At 42.1% G+C, this 25901-nt stretch overlaps 1 protein-coding gene across 1 annotated transcript in view; it reads right to left on the bottom strand.

Annotated features, from left to right (window-relative positions):
• Positions 1-1213: 1213 nt before the first annotated feature.
• Positions 1214-25901, bottom strand: part of PPARG (peroxisome proliferator activated receptor gamma) — a 66916-nt gene continuing 42228 nt past the window's right edge. The window contains exons 5-7 of the mRNA XM_069736780.1: positions 8556-8755; positions 5985-6435; positions 1214-2044 (exon numbers count right to left, since the gene is read on the bottom strand). Coding sequence (XP_069592881.1) covers positions 1797-2044; positions 5985-6435; positions 8556-8755 — 899 coding nt within the window. The 3' untranslated portion in view covers positions 1214-1796. The remainder of the gene's footprint in view (positions 2045-5984; positions 6436-8555; positions 8756-25901) is intronic.

Below are 25901 nucleotides of genomic sequence, written 5' to 3'. Positions count from 1 at the left end.
AGTTTGGAGCAGATTTCACCATGATCCGTTACAAAGAAGTCAAATGCCCTTTTCTTTTCTAATGGGCATTTTTCTTGAAAAAAAAAAACAACTTTCAAAAACGATATATGGACAGCATAGTGCATTTTCTATAGAAATGACTAAGATGTTTCCATATTTTTTTAGGGGGATTGTACAACAGATCTGCTCCAAATAACTGCTCAAAAGAACTGTGAAAACATAGCCTTAGGGTGAGTTACATACACGTCTTTAAAGGGAACCTGTCAGCAGAATTGTGCTCAGTAACCTACAGACAGTGTCAGGTTGGTGTCGTTATACTGAATAAAATGATACCTTGGTTGATGAACTCCGTCTTGTGGTTGTTGTTTAATATTCATTTTCAGTTTTGAGTTAATGATATGCTCGTGCCCCGGGGCGGCCTGTAGGGGTCTTCATGTGGTGTTTTGATTAGGTATTCATGTGTATGGCTTCTGACAGGTCACTGATCCCTCACCGACTTGCCCCCTAGTTTATATAATGAATAGCGGGCAGCGTCATTTTCAAATTGATTTTTTTCTGGCTGAATAACACGAAGAACAGATATTATTTTTGGCACATGAAACATGTGATTATGCTGCAGAGCAGGTGCCACGGCTGGCGCCTGCCTGCGGAAGGTTTTTTTCTTTTAAATATGTACAGATATTCATTATGCAAATTAGGGGGAAGATCACTGAGGGATCAGTGACCTGTCAGCAGTCTGCATTATGAATATGTAATCAGAGCACCACATGAAACCCCCCATAGGCCACCTCTGGGCACAAGCATATCATTAACTCAAAACTGAAAATAAAGATTAAACAACAACCACAAGACGGATTTCATCACCAGATATAATTTTAATCAGTATAACAGCACCAACCTGACACTGTCTGTAGGTTACTCAGCACAATCCTGCTGATAGGTTCCCTTTAAGATACCAGAAGAACTGTTGCAGTTTCCTTAAAGGGGTATTCCCATCTCCAAGATCCTATTCCATGAGGAATCCACCTAAAACAGTTCCCGTTTGCACATATCCTAATAGGGACCTTTACTATTGCAGAACATAGGCTAGGTTACATTTTTTGGAGTATCATACTATGCGTTTTTTCGAACCAAAAGACTTGAGGGGGCAGATTAAAATAAAAATCAGAAGTCTAGATTATGATCGTGGATGGCAAAAATAACTAAGATCCGCTTTTTCGTAAAATATTTTAATATTAAAAGTCATTGTACATGTGCTTTATAAACCAGTTGCATAAAATAGACCAGTTATATGAAAGCTTTGCGTCTTTTAAGGCTCTATCACAGTAATTGTATCTGCTGTTACTGTTTCCCCTCATAAAAATAGTGCAAATTGTAAAAATACGTAATTGGAAAATAAAAAGGTTAGTTCGGTACAGGTCCCTATGGATCTCTTGCAGGAGTGGTGGAGGTTTAAGACGGGTTATTATAATTCTATTACAGATGCCGAGGTTTCCAAAAATACTTTGTCGAAGAGTTGTAGATCTTTGGCAGGTGTGGTTGGACATTTAGAACAAGTCCTTGCAGATCTCTCGGAGATTTGGGTGGAGATTTTGCACAAGTCTTTATTTTTTATTTTTTTTAGTTGGAATTGAATATATAGTAATAATGTATGTTACGTCTCTGTATATATCCTTATCAACTTCTTGTAGACTTGTGTGCAGACTCGGTACAAGTCCTTGCCAATCTCACTCGGATGTCGTTGAAGGCAGAGAAGTCTTCGTACTATTTCTATTTCAGCTCTAGGTGGAATTTTATCAATATAAATCCTTGTAGATCTCTTGCAGGAGTGGATGGAGACTAATTTCTCCTTCCGTTTTCCTTATAACTTGCCAGTACTGGACGTGCTCTGTCACTACTTGTCTAAGGTCCGTCATCTTTTGTAGAAGTTTAGCAAAGAGCTGAGAGGAGTCCGGGTGGTTCAACTTGAGCTGCAGTTCAAGGGCCTGTAGCAAAGTGTCCTGAATATCTTCTATGGGCTTCACATTCACTAATCCAGGGCGATCTGGCAAAGAAGAAGATGAAAAGAAATTAATCCAAGGTAAATGGTCTAATATTGATATTTGTGGCCATAAAAAAGTCATTATGCTGCACTGTAAAAGCAATAAAAGTGCAATGGAAAACAATGAAACCATTCACACAATCCATATACACAAGTACGTAAGTGATAATGACATGACTCGGACTTAACCCCTTAACGCTACATGATGTACACCACTGCATCTGCGAGATGAGTGGCAGGGGCGCGGAGCTACTGACTAGTCTAAGCTTCAGAATGAGATTTTCTTTCTACCTAGAGTTAGGTCTCATTCAGACATGTGATTTTTGCATACAAGTGCAATTCGTGTTTTTCACGGATAGCACTCGTACCAGTAATTAGTCTTTGGGAAATTCATGTGTCCGATTTTTTCCTTTGGACCGAGTGATTTGGAGGGCAGTATTGGGCAAGTCTGATTTTTATCCGAAAGTCATATCAAAATTGGTAATGCAATTCAATGACTCCGCAAAAAAAATCAGATGACATCTGAATGCAGTTTGATTTTTACGGACTCTCAAAATTTAGTAGGTGGAGATTTTTTAAAATTTCTCCACACTAAAGAATATCGGACCACACTCGGGCCACAATCGGACCATACTTGGACCACACTCTGACTACACTCGGACCACACTCCGACTACACTCAGACCGCTCTCGGACCATACTTGTACCACACTCAGGCCATACTTGGACCACACTCCGACTACACTCAGACCGCTCTCGGCCATAATCGGGCCACACTCGGACCATACTTGTACCACACTCCGACTACACTCAGACCACTCTTGGACCATACTTGTACCACACTCAGGCCATACTTGGACCACACTCCGACTATACTCAGACCACTCTCGGACCATACTTGTACCACACTTGGACCAAACTTGGACCACACTCTGACTACACTCAGACCATACTTGTACCACACTCTAAAGCCAATTAATGACATTAACGCCAGTGTTCACTGCCAGTGATATAGCGTTGACCCTGGTGCCAAGTTCTATTAATGCTAGTGCAAAATAGTATCTGCAGCGGCCAACAGCTGGCAAGCCACATGCTATGGGTCCGGATGGCTACATGTGGCCCAGAGTCACTGGTTGGGACATAATGGCTTAACTGGTTGCATCTGTTTGAGAATAATCTGGGGCAAACCTTTTATCTTAGAACATTTACTGTTTCTAAAGGGATTGTCCTCTTCAGGGGATATTTTTTTTTGACTGAGTATGTAGCCCGCCCCATACTCATCAGGTGATGGCTGAGTATTACAGCCAGGACCTGCTCCGTCCCGCGATTGTTAACCTGTTAAATGCCGCTGTCAATCTCTGACAGGGGCATTAACAACACGCCACTACGGGGGCACGTTATTCTATGCGTCTATCTATGTGATTGTGACGTAATCACCAATGGATTGCCATGACAGCAATTCCCTAATTACAATAAAGATAATAATTTTTTTTTTTAAATGTGGTATCATTGCGTTCATAAAAGTCCGATCAATCAGAAAATAACAATTATTAACCCAATCGGTAAACACTGTAAATAAAAAAAAAAGTCAAAAACGCCCAAATTACGCTTTTTGGGTCATTGCAATACCATATAAAAGCGACCAAAATGTCATATCTATGGCATAGTACTGCAAAGTACTGCAGTGCGCAGGCGCTGGGCCTCTCTGACCTTTCCGGCGCCTGCGCACTGCAGTACTTTCCTCTGCCCTCAGCAGGGCAGACAAAGTACGCCTGTGCCGGAGCCGCGGCGTGAAGACCAGAAGAGGACGTCATGGAATGAAGATGGGAGGCGCCGGAGCGGACCTGAGACACCCATCTGACCGGACCGCAGCGGGACCGCCCCTGGGTGAGTATAATCTAACGTCTTTTTCTCCTCTTTCAGGTAACATCGGGGGCTTATCTACAGCATTACAGAATGCTGTAGGTAAGCCCCTGATGACTGTGAGCTTACCTCACCATCGATTTTGGGGGTGACAGGTTCCCTTTAAAGCTGACCAGTGACATGGTCAAAAGAGGTCAGTTTGTGCTCTTATTTTATTTCTGCTACTCAACTGAATATCCCATTCTTTGTTTTTACTTAAATCTGCTACATGGTTCCAGAGATAATAGGCTTTTTATTTAAGGGCGGTACTCACAGGATCCTCTGGGGCGTATCTTTAGGCTCCTCTGCATAATTACCCAGTGAGCAACGGCCCTTTTGAAAAGACAAGAATAATTAGCCCTAAATAAAAAGGCCCATATCTCTGGAACTGTAGGTCGGATTTAAACAAAACAAAAACTGGAATACTCAGGGGTGTGGTGGTAATAAATTAGGAGCAAAAAGTGACTGGTAACTTTTTACGTGGTGACAGGCCCTCTTGAAATCAAATCTCTCATCATATGTAATAATATAAACTGCATACATTATCGAACAAGTCTCTTAGGCTACGTTCACATTTGCGTTCTGCCGGGCTGCATCGGGCGCAGCTGCGGCGACGCATGCGCCATGCGCCCCTATATTTAACATGGGGGCGCATGGACATGCGTTTGCATGCGTTTTGCGATGCATGCATCTTTTTTGCCACAAGCGTTAGGGCGCAGAGGACGCAGCAAGATGCATTTTTTTTGCGTCCAAAGTCCGGCCAAAAAAGGACGCATGCGCGCAAAACTATGCGTTTTGCATGCGTTCTTGTTTGCGTTGTGCGTTGCGTCGCCGACGCAGCAGCGCACAACGCAAATGTGAACGTAGCCTTAGACCTGATGTACTTTAATTTGAAAATGCATGTGAGAATAGCTGGATAATTCAGATATTAAAAGGAGTCTAGCAGGACTCAAAATGCCCATTGTAATATCAGACAGGGAAACTTTCAGAATAGATTATACAGCCATTCTGACATCAAATTTAAAAGTAAATACATAAGACTCATCAGGTCTGAGAGATTAATAATGTATTTGTATTTTGAAATCTGATGACAGATCTGCTTCAACAATAAATACTGAATTACAAAATATATTAACTTGAATAATTAGGCAAGAATCACTAGATGCATGGCCGGACAGAGACAGAAGAGGGCCCCTGTGTAAGACGAGAATGTGTGCCCTTCCCAGTCCAATAGTTCATCACCTTTTTAAGTAATGCTTGGGAGTTGGGCATGGACCATCTTACCTCTTTCCTTATTTTTATATTTCTGAGATCACAGTTGCAATTGATAACATTCTATTTGGAGGGACGGGGGAGAAAAGAGACAGAGGCAGAGCTCCCCTCTCCACCTGCATAAAATCTAATAGGCACCAACTGTCCTCCCCTATCTCAGTAATGTAAAAATCTGTCTTCATTGAAGACAGATTTTACCCGTAAATTTAGAGTTTTGGAAACTAAAAATGTGTCTTATAATAATACATATTGCTCTTGTAGCTTTCCGATATCTTACAAAGTTGCTTATCTTCATGTGAACTATTGATTTATAAAATAAAAATGGAAACAATGATTTATATAGCATGCTGGGCAGATTTGCAGGTCATCTTCATGTTCCCCACATGATTTTTACGTGGTCATATAAACTGTCCTTTTTCCTTAAAATACAAATAAAATATACCTCAAGTATTTTATGGCATATAATAAAATGTTAATATTTTATAGTCTATAATTTGAAAACACTCAACATTTCCTTCATCATCTACTTCTTCGTAGATGAGTCTGGTTTGAACTTGCTGATTGTATTCTTTCTACACCTGAAAAGAAGTACACCCAGTGAACTTATCCTGAAATGACATTGCTTTCATCTGACGCTTACTAGATGGTTACACTTTAACAAATTCTCCTTCTCTGCCTAACATTGATGTCATATCTCATAAAATCTACCAAGTAGAGCTGGGAACCATGCCATGCACGCAAACCACCCACTGGCACAAAACATGTCTTACCTCCACTAAGTATGATGACAGCTACGAAAATGGCCAAGTCACTGTCATCCAATTCTAGGGCGTTAAATCTTATGGCAAATTCAAACTTGGGCTCCATAAATTCACCAAATGGTTTCCTCAAGCTCTTGAGAAACTCTCGGGTCATGAATCCTTGGCCGTCGGCGATGAGAACCCCATCTTTATTCATGAGAGAGGCCAGCATTGTAAATATGATCTCATGGACACCATACTTTAGGAGAGTTACTTGGTCATTTAGGTCAAGACTGACAAATCCTGGAATGTTTTTGGCAAATTCAGTGATCTCCCGGACAGCTTCCACTGATCGAGATTGACATCTTTGGAAAATGCGAATTGCAACTTCCTTATTTTGCTCCATGTAAGGAGTCAAGTACTGACACTTGATTTGATCTTCTCCCATCATCAGTGAGTTCATATCATAGATCACCACAGGCTAAAAGAAGAAGCAAAGACATTAAAATGACTCTTGTGTCCTCTACTATTTCCCACAGATATGTTCTATTTAGATATATTGCTTTCCTAATCTCTATAGGCTGGCCCATTTTTGAAAACTAGCAAAATCTTCAATGATTTGGAGAAAATACTTGTGCGCATCATGGCCCCATGTCAAAGGCCGGATAAGGCTACTTTCACACTAGCGTCGGAATTCAGCCCGTCGCATTGCGTCGGGCCGAGATTCCAACGCTAGTGTTGTTAGCACCGCACAACGGGTGCAGCGGATGCATTCTCCGGCGCATCCGCTGCCCCATTGTGAGGTGTGGGGAGGTGGAGGCGGAGTTCCGGCCGCGCATGCGTGGTCGGAAAAAGTGGTCCGTCTGGAGCAAAAAACGTTACATTTAACGTTTTTTGCTCCCGGCGGTCCACCACAACATGGCGCAACCGTCGCACGACGGTTGTGACTTGTGTCAATACGTCGCAATGCGTCTGTAATGTTACGCTATGGGGCAAAAACGCATCCTGCAAACAACTTTGCAGGATGCGTTTTTTTCCCTAAACGACGCATTGCGACGTATTAAAAAAAACGCCAGTGTGAAAGTACCCTTAACCCTTTTAAGGACTGAACTCACAGTTGCCAATTTATTAAGAGTGGCATTATGCACATCAGCCTTAGTTAAGGTATTGCTGGAGAATGATATGCCAAATTCATTAATACGAGTAAGCTACTTAAAGGGGTTATCTAGGACTACATAATTTTTTCACTACAAACCTAAGAAGTAACAGGCAGATTGCTACCTACCTACCTGCCTATTGCCCCCAGCGCTGATATATGCTGGCACAGAGCGATCAAAGACTTCTCCTGCTGCCAATTCTGTGGCTTCCGCTGACATCACGCTGACAGAACAGCAGCTTCTCATCCACACTGCTTTGTTGAGGGGTGTGACTGCCGATGTCATGCTGATTGACAGCTGGCTCCCTGCTGCCTAGCCGCAGGATCTGGCTGTCAATCAGCATGATGTCATCAGTCATGCCCCGTTACGTTACCATAGCAGCCCAGAAGAAGAAGAGCTATTCTTTTGACATAGAGCAGCTGCATTGCTGCCAGGAGAGGTCAATGACTGCTCTGAGCTGGCGCCGGGTAGAACAGGAAGGTAGTTGCCACTGTTAGCAACTACATGCCTATTAGTTTTTAGGCCCATAGTAAAAAAAATATATATAATAGTCCTGGCCACCCCATTTACAGAATTTGGCACATCGTCTCTGTGGAACGTGACTACATTCGTGTCATATTCCCGTCAGGGACTAGAGTAATTCTGGCATAAGAAATGCCACAACAACTTTAACAGGCAAGAGTATCCACACCCCAACTCTTCCCCAACTCCTCCAATTTTGGTGGAATTACTTCAAACTTCCGTGAAAACACCAAATGTCGTGGAGTTGCACAAAAATTTTTGTGAATTTTCAAAGCGTTTTACAACAGTTTTCTGGCGTGAAAGCTTTGATGAATCATCCCCATAACATATTATTACTTGGCTGTAGTCATGCGATGGCCTTGGCCTTTGCTATATCTACTGTATATCTCTGCTCTGGACATATATCAGAGTTTTTCTACACATCTTAGACTGGAAGCCCAAGATAAAGATAATGCATGACCTTGTCTAAATTTACTTCCTGTATGTAATAATCGCAAACTTCCAAAACTGGTCTCAGTTATATAAAAAGGAAACAACCTCTTGAAATTAATTCTGGATATGGCTAAACCTACACAGCAACATGACATCGCATCTAATGAATTCCTGTGAGGTTGCACCTCCTGCTCCTAGAGTCGAAGGTGTTTCTAAATGTGTGGGATTTTCTGTTGCTGGTTGCCGGTCGCTTGCCAGAGACTTCAGTGAATCTTCTAGGCAATTTGGCCATTTTTGTAACAGCAAAATCACAACTCTAAGATAGTTGCATGCCAGCAAGTCCGCAGACAAGCTGCACAACTGTTTTTTGTTGCACGACTTTCCAGAGATTTGCTCTAGCGTGACAGACATCCGTGTAGCCTCAGCCTATTCTTACAATAGTAGAAAATACAATGATAGTAAATCATTTACACTCGTAACTCCCACTCACCGATTTATCTGTTGTCCTTCCTGTCAATATGGCTCTGGCCTTAGCTTTAGTTAAAGGGAAGGACTTGAGATATGAGTCATACAAGTGCTTGGCCAGGACTCGCTGATCAGCGCACTCTGGATTTAGCTGGTCAATGTCGCTGGAAATCTCAGCCAAAAGCTTCTCCTTCTCAGCCTGCGGCATCCGTCCAAACCTGATAGCTAAAAACACATTTTTTTTTTCTGTTACTAGGAGTGAGATTATTATTAGCATTATGGAGAGACACCGTATGGTGGTAAAACAAGAATGTGGTGTCATAAAACATGCCATAAATGCATTCAGCATATACTGAGGTGTGTTTTTCATACAATATCTCAGCACAAATAATGTTTAATTATCGCAATAAATTTATTGAACTTCGATGACCCCATCTTAAAACTTTATGAAAAGTATAAGTAACTGATAAATGAGACATCTCACTATTTTATATATAAAACGCTAGGAAGAAATCACATTTTAAGCTTTGACGTAACTCAAAAAATATCTGTGGAATTTATTTAAATAAAACAAGTAGCCTTACATATTGTTTTGAAAAGTCTGTGCAGTTAAATAAAAAGAATGTACAAAAATGACTTTAATATAGTTCTTCAGGTTTTTCATATTTTTGATGGTAACTATAGCATAGTATTATTTTTGCCATTGAAAAGTTACTCTTGAGTTGTTTCTTGAGCAGCTCAGAACTCTACCTTCTCCTAACTTCATGGTTTCTGGCAGAGCAGACTCTCCTCCTAAAGTGGCAGTTCTGGTGATTACCCAAGCTGAAGTATTAGTAGAACTATAAAGCTCAGCACAAGGTCTGCTGTAAGAGCGAGTGGGAGGTAGATGAGTAGCTAACTGTTCTATAGAAATCAGTTAGCCGGAGAAAGGTGGCTGGTATGTTAATCCCTCTCCTGGAATGTAACTACTGTGTAGTCTCAGCCAGTGTCTGGGCAGGCACTAGTGGCCTAGCTCCACTGGAACCCGCTGTACACTATGAAAGATAAAAGCTGCCATTGCTGGAGAATGACAGCAGATAGAAAAAGCATGTCAATCGCAAACTTGATTATTTTCATACTGTCTCACTATCTAAAGCAATTTAATAACTTGCGAATAACACCTTTAACAGAAAATCTTAAAGAAACCATGGCAGAATCCCCAAATAATTGAAAGAATAAAGCCTGTTAATTGTGAAGAGCAAGTATTACACAGGATAATGTTTATGTGATTCAGTCATTCTTTAACCGCATAACTTAAGAACTAAACCAACACAGATTAATTACCGTAGTTTCCAGTTTATATAAAATGTCACAAATTAGCTGAGCTACCTCAGTGCAGGACACAGGCATAATGTACAGTGATATATATATATATATATATATATATATATATATATATATATATATATGCAGCATGAATAATAAAAAGATCTAATGTCAAAAATAATTTAAAAAAATTAAAAATAGTTATATAATCACTCTCCGGTGGCCCCCCGGATTGAAGCGACCGGTTACCGACACTCCTTACGACGCCCCGGTGACCGCTCCATGCATTGGGGTCTCGCGAGATGATGTCGTGCGGTCTCGCGAGACCGCTACGTCATCATCTCACGAGACCGCAATGCACTCTTCAGACCGGAGCGCACGAGGAGCGTCGGTAACCGCTTCGATCCGGACGGCCACCGGAGGGTGGGTATATAACTATTTTTTATTTTAATTCTTTTTTTTAACAGGGATATGGTGCCCACATTGCTATAGACTGCATGGGCAGTGCAATATATTACATGGACTGTGCAATATACTACGTGGGCTGTGCAATATACAACGTGGGCTGCGCAATATACTACGTGGGCTGCACAATATACTACGTGGGCTGCACAATGTACTACGTGGGCTGGGCAATATACTACGTGGGCTGCGCAATTGACTACGTGGGCTGCGCAATTGACTACGTGGACTGGGCAATATACAACGTGGGCTGCACAATATACAACGTGGGCTGCGCAATATACAACGTGGGCTGCGCAATATACAACGTGGGCTGCGCAATGTACACCGTGGGCTGAGCAATGTACTACATGGGCTGAGCAATGTACTACGTGGGCTGGGCAATATACTACGTGGGCTGTGCAATATACAACGTGGGCTGTGCAATATACAACGTGGGCTTCGCAATATACAACGTGGGCTGCGCAATGTACTACGTGGGCTGCGCAATATACAACGTGTACTGCGTGGGCTGTGCAAGGTACTGCGTGGGCTGCGCAATGTACTGCGTTGGCTGCGCAATGTACTGCGTGGGCTGTGCTATACACTACGCATACATATTCTAGAATACCCGCTGCGTTAGAATCGGGCCACCATCTAGTATATATATATATATATATACAACTCTGTCCTGGGTTTTCATTATCTTGATCCCAACATATAGCATTGTATCCTCATTAAAGATGTTATTTAGGCACAATTGTTATTATTTTTTTAACTTAAATGAATGTTTTAGGACTAAAAATGATTTTTGCATTTGGGTTTCATTAGACATTTTACAGTAATTTTGCTCCTTTTCTCCCTAGACATTCAACTCTGATGTGGTCTCTGGTCATAAGAAGAGCTCAGAGAAAACATATTAACTATATACAAGCTCTGTCATAGCGAGCTCGCTGACTGGTACTCGGTTAACTTATTCAGCAGCCAGCTATAGACAGTGCAACCCAGAGGTTACAGAAGGCAAACGGTACAAAATTCTTAATAATATCCAACTGAAGAAATGTTTTTAGTCCCCAAATACATGCATCAAAGTAAAAAAAAAAACTTAAGGTGTTGCCTACAGCAACTAATATGTTCCAGGTATTATTTTCCAGTAAACAGTAACCAATCACATTACAGTTTTGTATTTTTATAATTCAGATTGGAAGGCAGTAACCTTATACATAAATATCCTGAGTATTGCTGTGACTGTAAATCGCCATATTTGTGACAACGGCCGCCATGAAGCTGATATATCAACATCCTATTGTTTAGTAATATGACCTGAAATAATATGGACGACCTCTCCAAGATCTAGAGTTAAACAAACAGGAAACGTCTCCCTTAAAGACAATATAAACTGCCAACCCGAAAATGTGATCTGCACAAATATGTCCTGATTTATTGGTCATTTGACCATGTTGTTGCAATACCCACAGCAGAAAACAAGACTATTTTCCTACAGTCCAGGATCGACGCCAAAAAAGCATCTTGTGTGGGTCCTGGTATGATCTGTGGCATGTAGTAAACAAAATGCCGCCCTAAAACTGAACCCCGAGGCGAAATCCACAGGAATTGAAACATATACATTTTTATCTATGATGTGTCACTTATTGGGCTGCTTTCTACATTGATCTTAAAGGGCTAGGGGGATATTTGCAATCCTCATGTCTTGTCTGTTTTACTTTGTTATTCTTCTTTTTAACCTTTATATTTAATAAAGATAAATACGGTATTTGTATTACATATATGCCTCTTAACTTATTAGGATTGATTTGTTATGCCGGGTGATCATGGAGCGCCCCCACGTCAGGGCAATGGGGTACTCGGAGCCGGGCCCTTCTGCTGTTCTCAGCGGGGAGGTCACGGTGGCTTGACCCGGTCCGTGGCCCTTTGAGGGGCGTCCAATAAAAGGACAATAGTTTATAGTATAGTGTTCGTGACGCCACCTGTGGTGTTCGGTCAGGGTGACCGACGCTGCTTAGGGGTCCGCTGGGGTGATGGAATGGCAGCTAGATGGTATACCTTCCCACAGATGAAGTATGTCCACAGGGCTTCCCAGAGTGTAGATGATGACGGTGGATGTTGTAAGGCACAGTGAATAACGAGGACACAGTGGGTGCAGTCTCTTTACCTTTACTGCAGGTTTCAGCATCCACAGTCCAGGGTAGGGACCACAGGGTAGGCAGAGTCTGGCCGGTTTGAAGGCAAATCCAGAGTCCCCTTATCCAGGTGGAAATCAATAGCCTTCCTCTAGCGCCTGAGTGTTGTAGTTCCTCTGAGCAACTCAGTGAGGTCCTCACAACTAATGTTGATGTTAAGTCTCTTCTCTCTGTCCCCCTTACGGATAGGACAAGCCCATATGACTGGTGGCCTGAGGCTTTTTATAGGGACCCTAGAGACGCCCCGGCCCCCACAATTTGCCACGCTGCCTCCTGGGTAGATGGTCGGGCAGCCAACGTGGATTTAACTGTCCTGCCAGTCTCTGAAGTAACGGCATGGAGTTCCTTACTCCCTCGGTGTTCTGGCTACCAGTACTGCGCTTCAGAAGGAGGCAGCCTGCTTCTAGTTGGTCTCCCTTCTGATGTTCCACTCCTGTTGCTATGACTTCGTTTCTCACTAACTGCGCACACTTACTTTCCTTGTCTCCTTCTTGGGATGCTACCGCATGGGATGCAGGCGCAGCTCCGTGTACCTTCGCCTTCCGCAGGCCGCAGCCTGGAGCTGGCTGGAACTCACTCCAACCAGCCTCTGCCAAACTCGGTCGGGACACACTGACTGTCTCCTACTCCCTCCAGACTTCCTAACCAACCCACCAGTTTTAGCCAAGTGTGAGGAGTGCCCTAGTAGATAGAAGCTTAGCTCCCCCTGGCGACTGGAGTGTGAAATGTATGTATGTGGCTGTGATACCTGGACAGAAGATCTCCTTCATTGCCTTCAGACATAACATCACTCCCCCTGGTGGAAGAATAACATTACTGCAACGACCAGGACTCTGGGGCGCTGCAATCACTTTAATACTAGGTACTTGAGGTATTATTTATTATGGGCAATTTTTTAGTTATTAGTAATCGAGTACGGACATAACATTGGTGCAACCTGTGCAGCCGCTCGGGCCCAACGGGAGCTACTGGACTGCAAAGGACCCATATAGTGTTCTTGCACAGGGGTCTTCTTATGTCTGTGTCCGCCAATGTTACTAATAAGCATATATGAAGCTGTAAGCTCAGCTCAGGCGACCCACGGTCAATCCGGGCACTGGAGACCGTATATAGACTGTGAAGTACACCCATCTGAATGGGGCGCAGAGGGGCTGCAGTCACTGTGCGGACAAAGAGCAGCACTACAATCAACTGACTGTGCAGGAAACGTAAGCAGAAGGTCCTTGTGTAAGAAACAGTTCAAAATCAAGAAAAGGTAAATTAAAGAAAATTATATACAATATATATTCAAAAATAAGTTGCTGTCACATTTAGCAAATCTATCTATTATTTATTATCTGTCTATTATCTGTCTATCATCTATCTATGTATATTTCTATCATCTATCTATTATCTATCTAGCTATCATTTATCTATTTATTATCTATCGATCTATCTATTATCTATCTATCATCTATCTATCAATCTATCTATATATTATCTATCTATCATCTATTATCTATCATCTATTATCTATCTATCATCTATCTATCATCTATCATCTATCTATCTATCTATTATCTATCTATCATCTATCTATCATCTATCTATATATTATCTATCTATCTATCATCTATCTATCATCTATTATCTATCGATCTATCTATTATCTATCTATCATCTATCTATCATCTATCTATCTATGTATATTTCTATCATCTATTATCTATCTAGCTATCATTTATTTATTATCTATCGATCTATCTATTATATATCTATCTTATATCTATCAATCTATCTATTATCTATCTATCATGTATGTATCTATTATCCATCTATTATCTATCTATTATCTATCTATCTACTTATCTATTTATTATCTATCTATTTATTTATCTATCTATCATCTATCTATTATCTATCTATCTATCCATCATCTATCTATCTATCTATCCATCTATCATCTATCTATTATATATCATCTATCTATTATCTATCATCTATCTATTATCTATCATCTATCTATCTATCTCTCTATGCATCTAAGAAATAGAAATATGGGCTAAATAAAATAGCTCCTTGTTCACAGACAGTGGTGTGTTGCTTCCTTTTTTGGACTACTACCTATCTATCTATTATCTATCTATCTATCCATCATCTATCTATTATCTATCTATCTATTATCTATCTATCTATCTATCCATCATCTATCTATTATCTATTTATCATCTATCTATCTATCTATCTATCTTATGAGTGAGGGTTATTTGTATCTGAAGCTCACAAAAGTTTATCAGATGCCCCCTAGTGGTGACATGATACTTTTTTTTCCTAAAAATATGACTTGCCAAAAGGTCATTTTGACCTCTTCAGAAGGGACTTCTGCAGGTCCAGGATTATTTCCATGCTAACTAACTTTTTTTTGTTAGCTACTGTAGCAAACCTGGAAACATTATAAATTGCCGCTACGTGTCAGAATAGTCAGTACAAAGCAATATTGGTTTAGACATTTGTGTTTAAGATATCTGTATAAGATAACACATGGTTCTGCACCCATTAAAAAAAAAACCCATTAACCTTTCAGTGAAGTCTGCTGGAATTTTTGCTGATACAAAGGACAATTTAACATGTATTTTATCTCAGGCTATTTGTGTTCCTGGCACGATGTTAATGTGGAATGAATTTATAACAAACCCATTAATACTAAATTACAGGTCTATTTATCAGCACATTTTTTTTCTGGACCGGTCACACCGATTAGGGACATGATGACTTTACTAGGGCTAACTCCATACGAAATGCAAACAGAAAATATTAATAACTGAAAAATGATTTATCAGGAGTCCACACCTATTTGGTTGTTTGCTCGAGAAATACATTCATCAGCGTTTCCTCATTGGATTATATGCAATCTGACTTAAAGGGGTTTTCCAAGAACTGAAAAGAAAGGACGAAATGGCTAAAAATAATAAAAAAAAACCCTATACCTGTCTCCAGCGTTCCCATGTGCTTTCCACCGATCTTTATTCATCCTCCATCAATGATTGATAACATCCCCATCTACCCAAGTGACCGCTGCAGATAATCAATGCACTCAGCTGAGGCCAGCGATGGGCTGCAGCAGTCATAAAGGTAGAAGAGGACATCACCATTACAGAAAGGTGAACTAAGCACTGAGGCTGGATCACCATCAGGTCGATATGGTTCTTTTGTCATTTTATGCCATTTCCTCAAGTTATTCCTTTTTTGGTTCATTTGCCAAAAAAAGACCTTTAACCCCTTCATGACCCAGCCTATTTTGACCTTAAAGACCTTGCCGTTTTTTGCAATTCTGACCAGTGTCCCTTTATGAGGTAATAACTCAGGAACGCTTCAACGGATCCTAGCGGTTCTGAGATTGTTTTTTCGTGACATATTGGGCTTCATGTTAGTGGTAAATTTAGGTCAATAAATTCTGCGTTTATTTGTGATAAAAACGGAAATTTGGCGAAAATTTTGAAAATTTCGCAATTTTCACATTTTGAATTTTTATTCTGTTAAACCAGAGAGATATGTGACACAAAATAGTTAATAAATAACATTTCCCACATGTTTACTTTACATTAGCACAATTTTGGAAACAAATTTTTTTTTTGTTAAAAAGTTATAAGGGTTAAAATTTGACCAGCGATTTGTCATTTTTACAACGAAAATTACAAAACCATTTTTTTTAGGCACCACCTCACATTTGAAGTCAGTTTGAGGGGTCTATATGGCTGAAAATACCCAAAAGTGACACCATTCTAAAAACTGCACCCCTCAAGGTACTCAAAACCACATTCAAGAAGTTTATTAACCCTTCAGGTGCTTCACAGCAGCAGAAGCAACATGGAAGGAAAAAATGAACATTTAACTTTTTAGTCACAAAAATTATTTTTAGCAACAATTTTTTTATTTTCCCAATGGTAAAAGGAGAAACTGAACCACGAAAGTTGTTGTCCAATTTGTCCTGAGTACGCTGATACCTCATATGTGGGGGTAAACCACTGTTTGGGCGCACGGCAGGGCTTGGAAGGGAAGGAGCGCCATTTGACTTTTTGAATCAAAAATTGGCTGCACTCTTTAGCGGACACCATGTCACGTTTGGAGAGCCCCCGTGTGCCTAAAAATTGGAGCTCCCACACAAGTGACCCCATTTTGGAAACTAGACGCCCCAAGAAACTTATCTAGATGCATAGTGAGCACTTTGAACCCCCAGGTGCTTCACAAATTGATCCGTAAAAATGAAAAAGTACTTTTTTTTCACAAAAAAATTCTTTTAGCCTCAATTTTTTCATTTTCACATGGGCAACAGGATAAAATGGATCCTAAAATGTGTTGGGCAATTTCTCCTGAGTACGCCGATACCTCATATGTGGGGGTAAATCACTGTTTGGGCACACGGCAGGGCTCGGAAGGGAAGGCGCGCCATTTGACTTTTTGAATGGAAAATTAGCTCCAATTGTTAGCGGACACCATGTCGCGTTTGGAGAGCCCCTGTGTGCCTATGCATTGGAGCTCCCCCACAAGTGACCCCATTTTGGAAACTAGACCCCCCAAGGAACTTATCTAGATGCATATTGAGCACTTTAAACCCCCAGGTGCTTCACAGAAGTTTATAACGCAGAGCCATGAAAATAAAAAATAATTTTTCTTTCCTCAAAAATGATTTTTTAGCCTGGAATTTCCTATTTTGCCAAGGATAATAGGAGAAATTGGACCCCAAATATTGTTGTCCAGTTTGTCCTGAGTACGCTGATACCCCATATGTGGGGGTAAACCACTGTTTGGGCGCACGGCAGGGCTCTGAAGGGATGGCACGCCATTTGGCTTTTTAAATGGAAAATTAGCTCCAATCATTAGCGGACACCATGTCACGTTTGGAGAGCCCCTGTGTGCCTAAACATTGGAGATCCCCCAGAAATGACCCCATTTTGGAAACTAGACCCCCAAAGGAACTAATCTAGATGTGTGGTGAGGACTTTGAACCCCCAAGTGCTTCACAGAAGTTTATAACGCAGAGCCATGAAAATAAAAAAAAAAAATTATTTTCTCAAAAATGATCTTTTAGCCTGCAATTTTTTATTTTACAAAGGGTAACAGGAGAAATTTGACCCCAAAAGTTGTTGTCCAGTTTCTCCTGAGTACGTTGATACCCCATATTTGGGGGTAAACCACTGTTTGGGCACATGCCGAGGCTCGGAAGTGAAGTAGTGACATTTTGAAATGCAGACTTTGATGGATTGCTCTGTGGGCGTCACGTTGCGTTTGCAGAGCCCCTGATGTGGCTTAACAGTAGAAACCCCCCACAAGTGACCCCATTTTGGAAACTAGACCCCGAAAGGAACTTATCTAGATGTGTGGTGAGCACTTTGAACCCCCAAGTGCTTCATAGAAGTTTATAATACAGAGCCGTGAAAATAATAAATACGTTTTCTTTCCTCAAAAATAATTATTTAGCCCAGAATTTTTTATTTTCCCAAGGGTAACAGGAGAAATTGGATCCCAAAAGTTGTTGTCCAGTTTCTCCTGAGTACGCTGATACCCCATATGTGGGGGTAAACCACTGTTTGGGCACATGCCGAGGCTCGGAAGTGAAGTAGTGACGTTTTGAAATGCAGACTTTGATGGAATGCTCTGTGGGCGTCACGTTGCGTTTGCAGAGCCCCTGATGTGGCTTAACAGTAGAAACCCCCCACAAGTGACCCCATTTTGGAAACTAGACCCCAAAAGGAACTTATCTAGATGTGTGGTGAGCACTTTGAACCCCCAAGTGCTTCACAGAAGTTTATAATGCAGAGCCGTGAAAATAATAAATACGTTTTCTTTCCTCAAAAATAATTATTTAGCCCAGAATTTTTTAATTTTCCCAAGGGTAACAGGAGAAATTTGACCCCAATATTTGTTGTCCAGTTTCTCCTGAGTACGGTGATACCCCATATGTGGGGGTAAACTACTGTTTGGGCACATGCCGGGGCTCGGAATTGAAGTAGTGACGTTTTGAAATGCAGACTTTGATGGAATGCTTTGCGGGCGTCACGTTGCGTTTGCAGAGCCCCTGATGTGCCTAAACAGTATAAACCCCCCACAAGTGACCCCATTTTGGAAACTAGACCCCGAAAGGAACTTATCTAGATGTGTGGTGAGCACTTTGAACCCCCAAGTGCTTCATAGAAGTTTATAATGCAGAGCCGTGAAAATAATAAATACGTTTTCTTTCCTCAAAAATAATTATTTAGCCCAGAATTTTTTATTTTCCCAAGGGTTACAGGAGAAATTGGACCCCAAAAGTTGTTGTCCAGTTTCTCCTGAGTACGCTGATACCCCATGTGTGGGGGTAAACCACTGTTTGGGCACACGTCGGGGCTCAGAAGGGAAGTAGTGACTTTTGAAATGCAGACTTTGATGGAATGGTCTGCGGGCGTCACATTGCGTTTGCAGAGCCCCTGGTGTGCCTAAACAGTAGAAACCCCCCACAAGTGACCCCATTTTAGAAACTAGACCCCCCAAGGAACTTATCTAGATATGTGGTGAGCACTTTGAACCCCCAAGTGCTTCACAGACGTTTACAACGCAGAGCCGTGAAAATAAAAAATCATTTTTCTTTCCTCAAAAATGATGTTTTAGCAAGCATTTCTTTATTTTCACAAGGGTAACAGGAGAAATTGGACCCCAGTAATTGTTGCGCAGTTTGTCCTGAGTATGCTGGTACCCCATATGTGGGGGTAAACCACTGTTTGGGTGCACGTCGGGGCTCGGAAGTGAGGGAGCACCATTTGACTTTTTGAATACAAGATTGGCTGGAATCAATGGTGGCGCCATGTTGCGTTTGGAGACCCCCTGATGTGCCTAAACAGTGGAAACCCCTCAATTCTAACTCCAACACACCCCTAACCCTTATCCCAACTGTAGCCGTAACCCTAATCACAACCCTAACCCCAACACACCCGTAACCCCAACACACCCCTAACCCTAACCACAACCCTAATTCCAACCCAACCCTAGCCCTAAGGCTATGTGCCAACGTTGCGGATTCGTATGAGATTTTTCAGCACCATTTTTGAAAAATCCGCGGGTAAAAGGCACTGCGTTTTACCTGCGGATTTACCGCGGATTGCCAGTGTTTTTTGTCCGGATTTCACCTGCGGATTCCTATTGAGGAACAGGTGTAAAACGCTGCGGAATCCGCACAAAGAATTGACATGCTGCGGAAAATACAACGCAGCGTTCCCGCGCGGTATTTTCCGCACCATGGGCACAGCGGATTTGGCTTTCCATATGTTTACATGGTACTGTAAACCTGATGGAACACTGCTGCGGATCCGCAGCCAAATCCGCACCGTGTGCACATAGCCTAATTCTAAAGGTATGTGCACACGCTGCGGAAAACGCTGCGGATCCGCAGCAGTTTCCCATGAGTTTACAGTTCAATGCAAACCTATGGAAAACAAAAATCGCTGTACACATGCTGCAGAAAAACTGCACGGAAACGCAGCGGTTTACATTCCGCAGCATGTCACTTCTTTCTGCGGATTCCGCAGCGGTTTTACAACTGCTCAAATAGAAAATCGCTGTTGTAAAACCGCATTGAAATGCGCAGAAAAAACATGGTAAATCCGCCATAAATCCGCAGCGGTTTAGCACTGCGGATTTATCAAATCCGCAGCGGAAAAATCCGCAGAGGACCAGAATATGTGTGCACATTCCTAACCCTAACCCTACCCCTAACCCTAACCCTACCCCTAACCCTACCCCTACCCCTACCCCTAACCCTAACCCTAGTTCTTACCCCAACCTTAGTGGAAAAAAAAAAATTATTTTTTTTATTGTCCCTACCTATGGGGGTGACAAAGGGGGGGGGGGTCATTTACTTTTTTTTTTTTATTTTGATCACTGAGATAGGTTATATCTCAGTGATCAAAATTCACTCTGGAACGAATCTGCCGGCCGGCAGATTCGGCGGGCGCACTGCACATGCGCCCGCCATTTTGGAAGATGGCGGCGCCCAGGAAAGAAGACGGACGGACCCCGGGAGGCCAGGTAAGTATAAGGGGGGGGAGATCAGGGCACGGGGGGGGGGGCGTCGGAGCACGGGGGGGTGGATCGGAACACGGGGGGGTGGATTGGAGCACGGAGTGGGGGATCGCTGTGCGGGCGGGTGGGTCGGAGCACGGGGGGGGGATCGCTGTGCAGGGGGGGGATCGCTGTGCGGGGGGCGGGATCGGAGTGCGGGGGGGGTTTGTTTGGAGCACGGGGGGTGTGATTGGAGCACGGGGGGAGCGGGCAGGAGGACGGGGGAGCGGAGCACAGGACCGAGGGGAGCAGACCGCAGATCGGGGGGCTGGGGGGGCGATCGGAGGAGTGGGGTGGGTGCACATTAGTGTGTCCAGCCATGGCCGATGATATTGCAGCATCGGCCATGGCTGTATTGTAATATTTCACCATTTTTTTAGGTGAAATATTACAAATCGCTCTGATTGGCAGTTTCACTTTCAACAGCCAATCAGAGCGATCGTAGCCACGAGGGGGTGAAGCCACCTTCCCTGGGCTAAACTACCACTCCCCCTGTCCCTGCAGATCGGGTGAAATGGGAGTTAACCCTTTCACCCGGCCTGCAGGGACGCGATCTTTCCATGACGCATATGCTGCGTCATGGGTCGGAATGGCACCGACTTTCATGACGCAGCGTATGCGTCAAAGGTCGGGAAGGGGTTAAGACACATATAATAATAATAATAATAAGGGTTTCTGCAGTAAGGTAATTTTAATAAACGATTGGTATGGTAGAGGGATACAGAGATGTATAGGACATATTTTGTAATAACATTTTTAAAATACCACTATTTGTGTCACTCAGTTTGGGCATATAAATCTCATGTAGGGTAGTCCTTCACAAAGGACCCCCTCTATGTGCCGGGGAGGTGGGGGGTAAGAATGGCTTTCTCTCAGGCACATTTATCCATTGCAAGGTTTGTTCCATATATGTTTGTTTTTTTGTGTTACATGTGGACACTTGGCTTCATGGAGCAAGCCATTTAATCTTGCAGAATGCAGAATTTTGGAAGGATGGAAGGCGCAATGTGTTATCTGCGGTGTGGAGCTTGGCAGCGGAGTCTGGAAGCTAAGTGTTGTGTTTATTCCTTGACCATCTCGTGCTTGTCACTTTCCCCTGCGTTTGTTACCATTTGCAGTAGTGAGACTAGCACTCTTTCCGGCCAGTGCACTTTTCAGGGCAGTGTGAGAGGTGACAGCAAGGGATGAGGTTCATGACGGTGGTGGGTGGAAGGACCCACTTAGGGCATTAGGGGAGTGCAGGGACAGGCTCAGGTTTGAGATCAGGTGGTAACCATCCCTCATTCCCTATCGGTAGGGCCTTCCTCTCCCCTATACCATCCCATTGTATGTGTGTCGTTCCATCCGCTGACCGACCCCCTGTGGGGTCGCTTTATATTTCATGAAACTCCAATAACAACAATTCTGCCTCTTAGATGCCACTGACAATTGTGAAAGTGACATTTAAAAGGTTAAAAAGGGGGTTAAGTTTCTAATCCAAATTTCCCCCACCCCAGCATCATGATTTCAATGACACTGCTGAAGCCTACTTAAGACCCCCGTGTCTGCCATGTTTGCATGCCTGTGAAGCCCAGCCTGTGTCCACGCTTCATAGAAGATGGGTAATTTTACTATACACTGCAATGTTATAGTATTGCAGTGTACTATGCAGCCGATCAGGTGGCAGGTTCACAAATATACATACAAACCCAATAAATACAGTACATCATGTTTAACAGGGGTTACAAGGAATCTGTCATTAGGTTTTTACTACGTAATCTGAGAGCAGCATGATGTAGGGGATGAGACCTTGATTCCAGTGATGTGTCACTTGGTGGTCTGATCTGTTTATCTCTGCTGCAGGTCTTGCAGTGCTCAGAATGATGAGCTCTGCATAACCTCGACCTTACCACTGATTGGCAGCTTTCTGTGTACACTGTACACTTAGTATTTCTTGCCGCAGCTGAATGATTTACATCTGTTAGCCAGCATAAGTACATGTGGGGATTCCCTAGCAACCAAGCAACCCCCACATGTACTTATGCTGGCTAACAGATGTAAATCATTCACCTGCGGCATGAAAAACTAAATCTCCGAGCACTAAAAAATACTCGGCGGACCCTCAAGCATGCTCGAGAAATCTCGAGTAACGAGTATATTCGCTCATCACTAACGCCTAGTCATGTAGTGATAATCTCCTGCTGATAAAACATTCATTTTACTGAAACAACAACAAGCAGTTCAGAAAAACATAAAGCTGGTATCAGGGTCTCTGCCTCTACATTATTCTGCTCTCTCAGATTACATGACAAAACCCTGCTGACAGATTCCCTTTAAAGGCTGAAGATGGAAGCCTGCTTAATTGCTGTCCGTTGATACTATCTGTAACATTAAACAGAACAGTTTTATGTCCAATTATTGCTATCCGGTTTGTTCCACGCAGCCTGGGATTCAGGACACAAACCACTAAATGGGTGTTGATTCTAAAATAAATCACCATATCACACATGTATTATATGGGTACACTTCTCACAAAGGCTGCCGTAACGCACCATGGTCAGATGCAAAAAATACAACAGCCATTACTAATTACCATTACAATTCTCAAAACCTTGGTGAATAGACGTTATATTATAATGCTGCAGAATTTACCCAAGGTTTGTCCATGTATCACCATAGACGATCATAGTATTTACTAAGTGTGAATGAATATTTTCTATCCAAACAATTAGATCTGATTGATTTTCTGTTACAGGAGGACAATGGGAAATGATCAGCAGAATGTTCTTTAAGTCAATCATTCAAAGGTCATTCATCTTCTAACTTTAAAGCTCTTAAAGGTGACAAAAGGGAGCAAGAAATCCGAGGCCTCCATTAAAAAAAAATCCATACGGGTGTGCGCTGAGGTTTCTGTAACCAGTTATGTGCACATATAGCTAGCGCTTAATTTTATAGTTTTTTTTTATATAAATTAAAGTTTACATGGACAGATTTCGACCAATAAGTCAATCATTTAAAGAGGTTGACTTAAAGAGTCATTAAACTATCATTTGTTTATTAATAACTTTATCCAGTATGGAAAGTTATTAAAACTTTGCAAATCACTTGCCAATTTTTTTTTTTTCAACAATTGAAAAAAAAAAGAAAATGATTAATGTTCTCATGTTTTTAGACTATTTACAAATACTAAATAAAAGATAGCATAAAATCTGAAAAAGTATTTAAAAAGTTTTGATGTTTTCAACTTTTAAACACTAGGGGGAGCAGGTGCTGAAATTTGCCATGAAAATCTAGAGCGCTGCTAGCTCGCATTACGACTGCAGTAAATGTGGGCGGAGTTTGATCTCACGTGTCTGGCTCCTCCCCTTCTGGGTGTTTGTAAAAGGATAAGGGAGAATTAAGTTTAGGATCCAAGCAAACTACATTGAGATGAATACGGTTGACTGACTCCATACAGTTTACATATTGTTGGCTGTACACCCCTAGTCTGCATACAAGATGCAACCAGCTTTCGAATAATTTGTTTTGCATGTTCGCTGGTCCATTGGTAACATGGGCACGTAAACGTGTAAAAGGGCATTTAAATGGATCCAATTTATTATAATAGACTAAAAGATATAAAATGTGAAATTATTTATTTCTATGGTTCTCCTATAAGAAAGGTCTAATTCATATTTGCATAGATTTCAATCCACAGGGTTCCTTGATATTAGAGTAAAGCCTCATTCATATGTCCGTGTTGCACGAACGTGTGCCATCAAGTCCAAGTTCACACTAGCAGTATTTGCTCAGTATTTTATATCAGTGTTTGTAAGCCAAAACCAGGAGTGGAACAATCGGTATAATAGAAACATATGCACCACTTCTGCATTTATCACCCACTCCTGGTTTTGGCTTACAAATACTGATGTAAAATACTGACCAAATACTGAACAAGTGAACTTGGCCTAAACGTAATGGAGACCTGTCTGTTTTTTCCGATATCAAGGATGAAAAGTGTCAATATAAGTCTTTGCTTCCGTGAGAAACAATTACAGCACATGGATGGCATCACTGTGCCATCAATTATCTGTCTGTCCTTAACATCGCAAAGGATTGGGAAGCTTTGTCATTTAGTTATTCATGCATCCATGAAAAACTGATGGTAAAAACAGACACTGATGACACACTGATGGTAAAAATGGACACACGGACCAAACACTGATGACACAGATGGTAAAAATGGACACACTGACCAAACACTGATGACACTGATGGTAAAAACGGACACTGATGACACACAGATGGTAAAAATGGACACACTGACCAAACACTGATGACACTGATGGTAAAAACGGACACACAAATCAAACACTGATGACACACTGATGGTAAAAATGGACACACGGACCAAACACTAATGACACACTGATGGTAAAAACGGACACACGGACCAAACACTGATGACACACTGATGGTAAAAACAGACACACGGACCAAACACTGATGACACAGATGGTAAAAATGGACACACGGACCAAACACTGATGACACAGATGGTAAAAATGGACACACAGACCAAACACTGATGACACACTGATGGTAAAAACAGACACACGGACCAAACACTGATGACACAGATGGTAAAAATGGACACACGGACCAAACACTGATGACACAGATGGTAAAAATGGACACACAGACCAAACACTGATGACACACTGATGGTAAAAACAGACACACGGACCAAACACTGATGACACAGATGGTAAAAATGGACACACGGACCAAACACTGATGACACAGATGGTAAAAACGGACACACGGACCAAACACTTATGACACACTGATGGTAAAAATGGACACACTGACCAAACACTGATGACACACTGATGGTAAAAATGGACACACTGACCAAACACTGATGACACAGATGGTAAAAATGGACACACGGACCAAACACTAACACACTGATGGTAAAAACAGACACACGGAACAAACACTGATGACACACTGATGGTAAAAATGGACACACGGACCAAACAATGATGACACACTGATGGTAAAAACGGACACACAGACCAAACACTGATGACACACTGATGGTAAAAATGGACACACGGACCAAACACTGATGACACACTGATGGTAAAAACGGACACACGGATGTCATGCTTCCAATGGCAGGGAATCACAAAAGGACAAGCACCAACGAGCTCTAGGGTGATGGAACCTGAGCTGACCGCGACCCTAAACCTGAACACACAAATAACAATAGCCGGGGAACGTGCCTACGTTGATCCTAGACGTCTCGCACCAGCCGAAGATCTAACTTCCCCTATTAGAAGAAACACAGACCTCTCTTGCCTCCAGAGAAATACCCCACAGAAATAGCA

The sequence above is a fragment of the Ranitomeya imitator genome, chromosome 8, assembly GCF_032444005.1.
Source record: "Ranitomeya imitator isolate aRanImi1 chromosome 8, aRanImi1.pri, whole genome shotgun sequence".
In the NCBI taxonomy this organism is placed as follows: Eukaryota; Metazoa; Chordata; class Amphibia; order Anura; family Dendrobatidae; genus Ranitomeya; species Ranitomeya imitator.
Note: the sequence above shows the minus strand (reverse complement) of the source record. Positions and strands in the feature narration are given on the sequence as shown.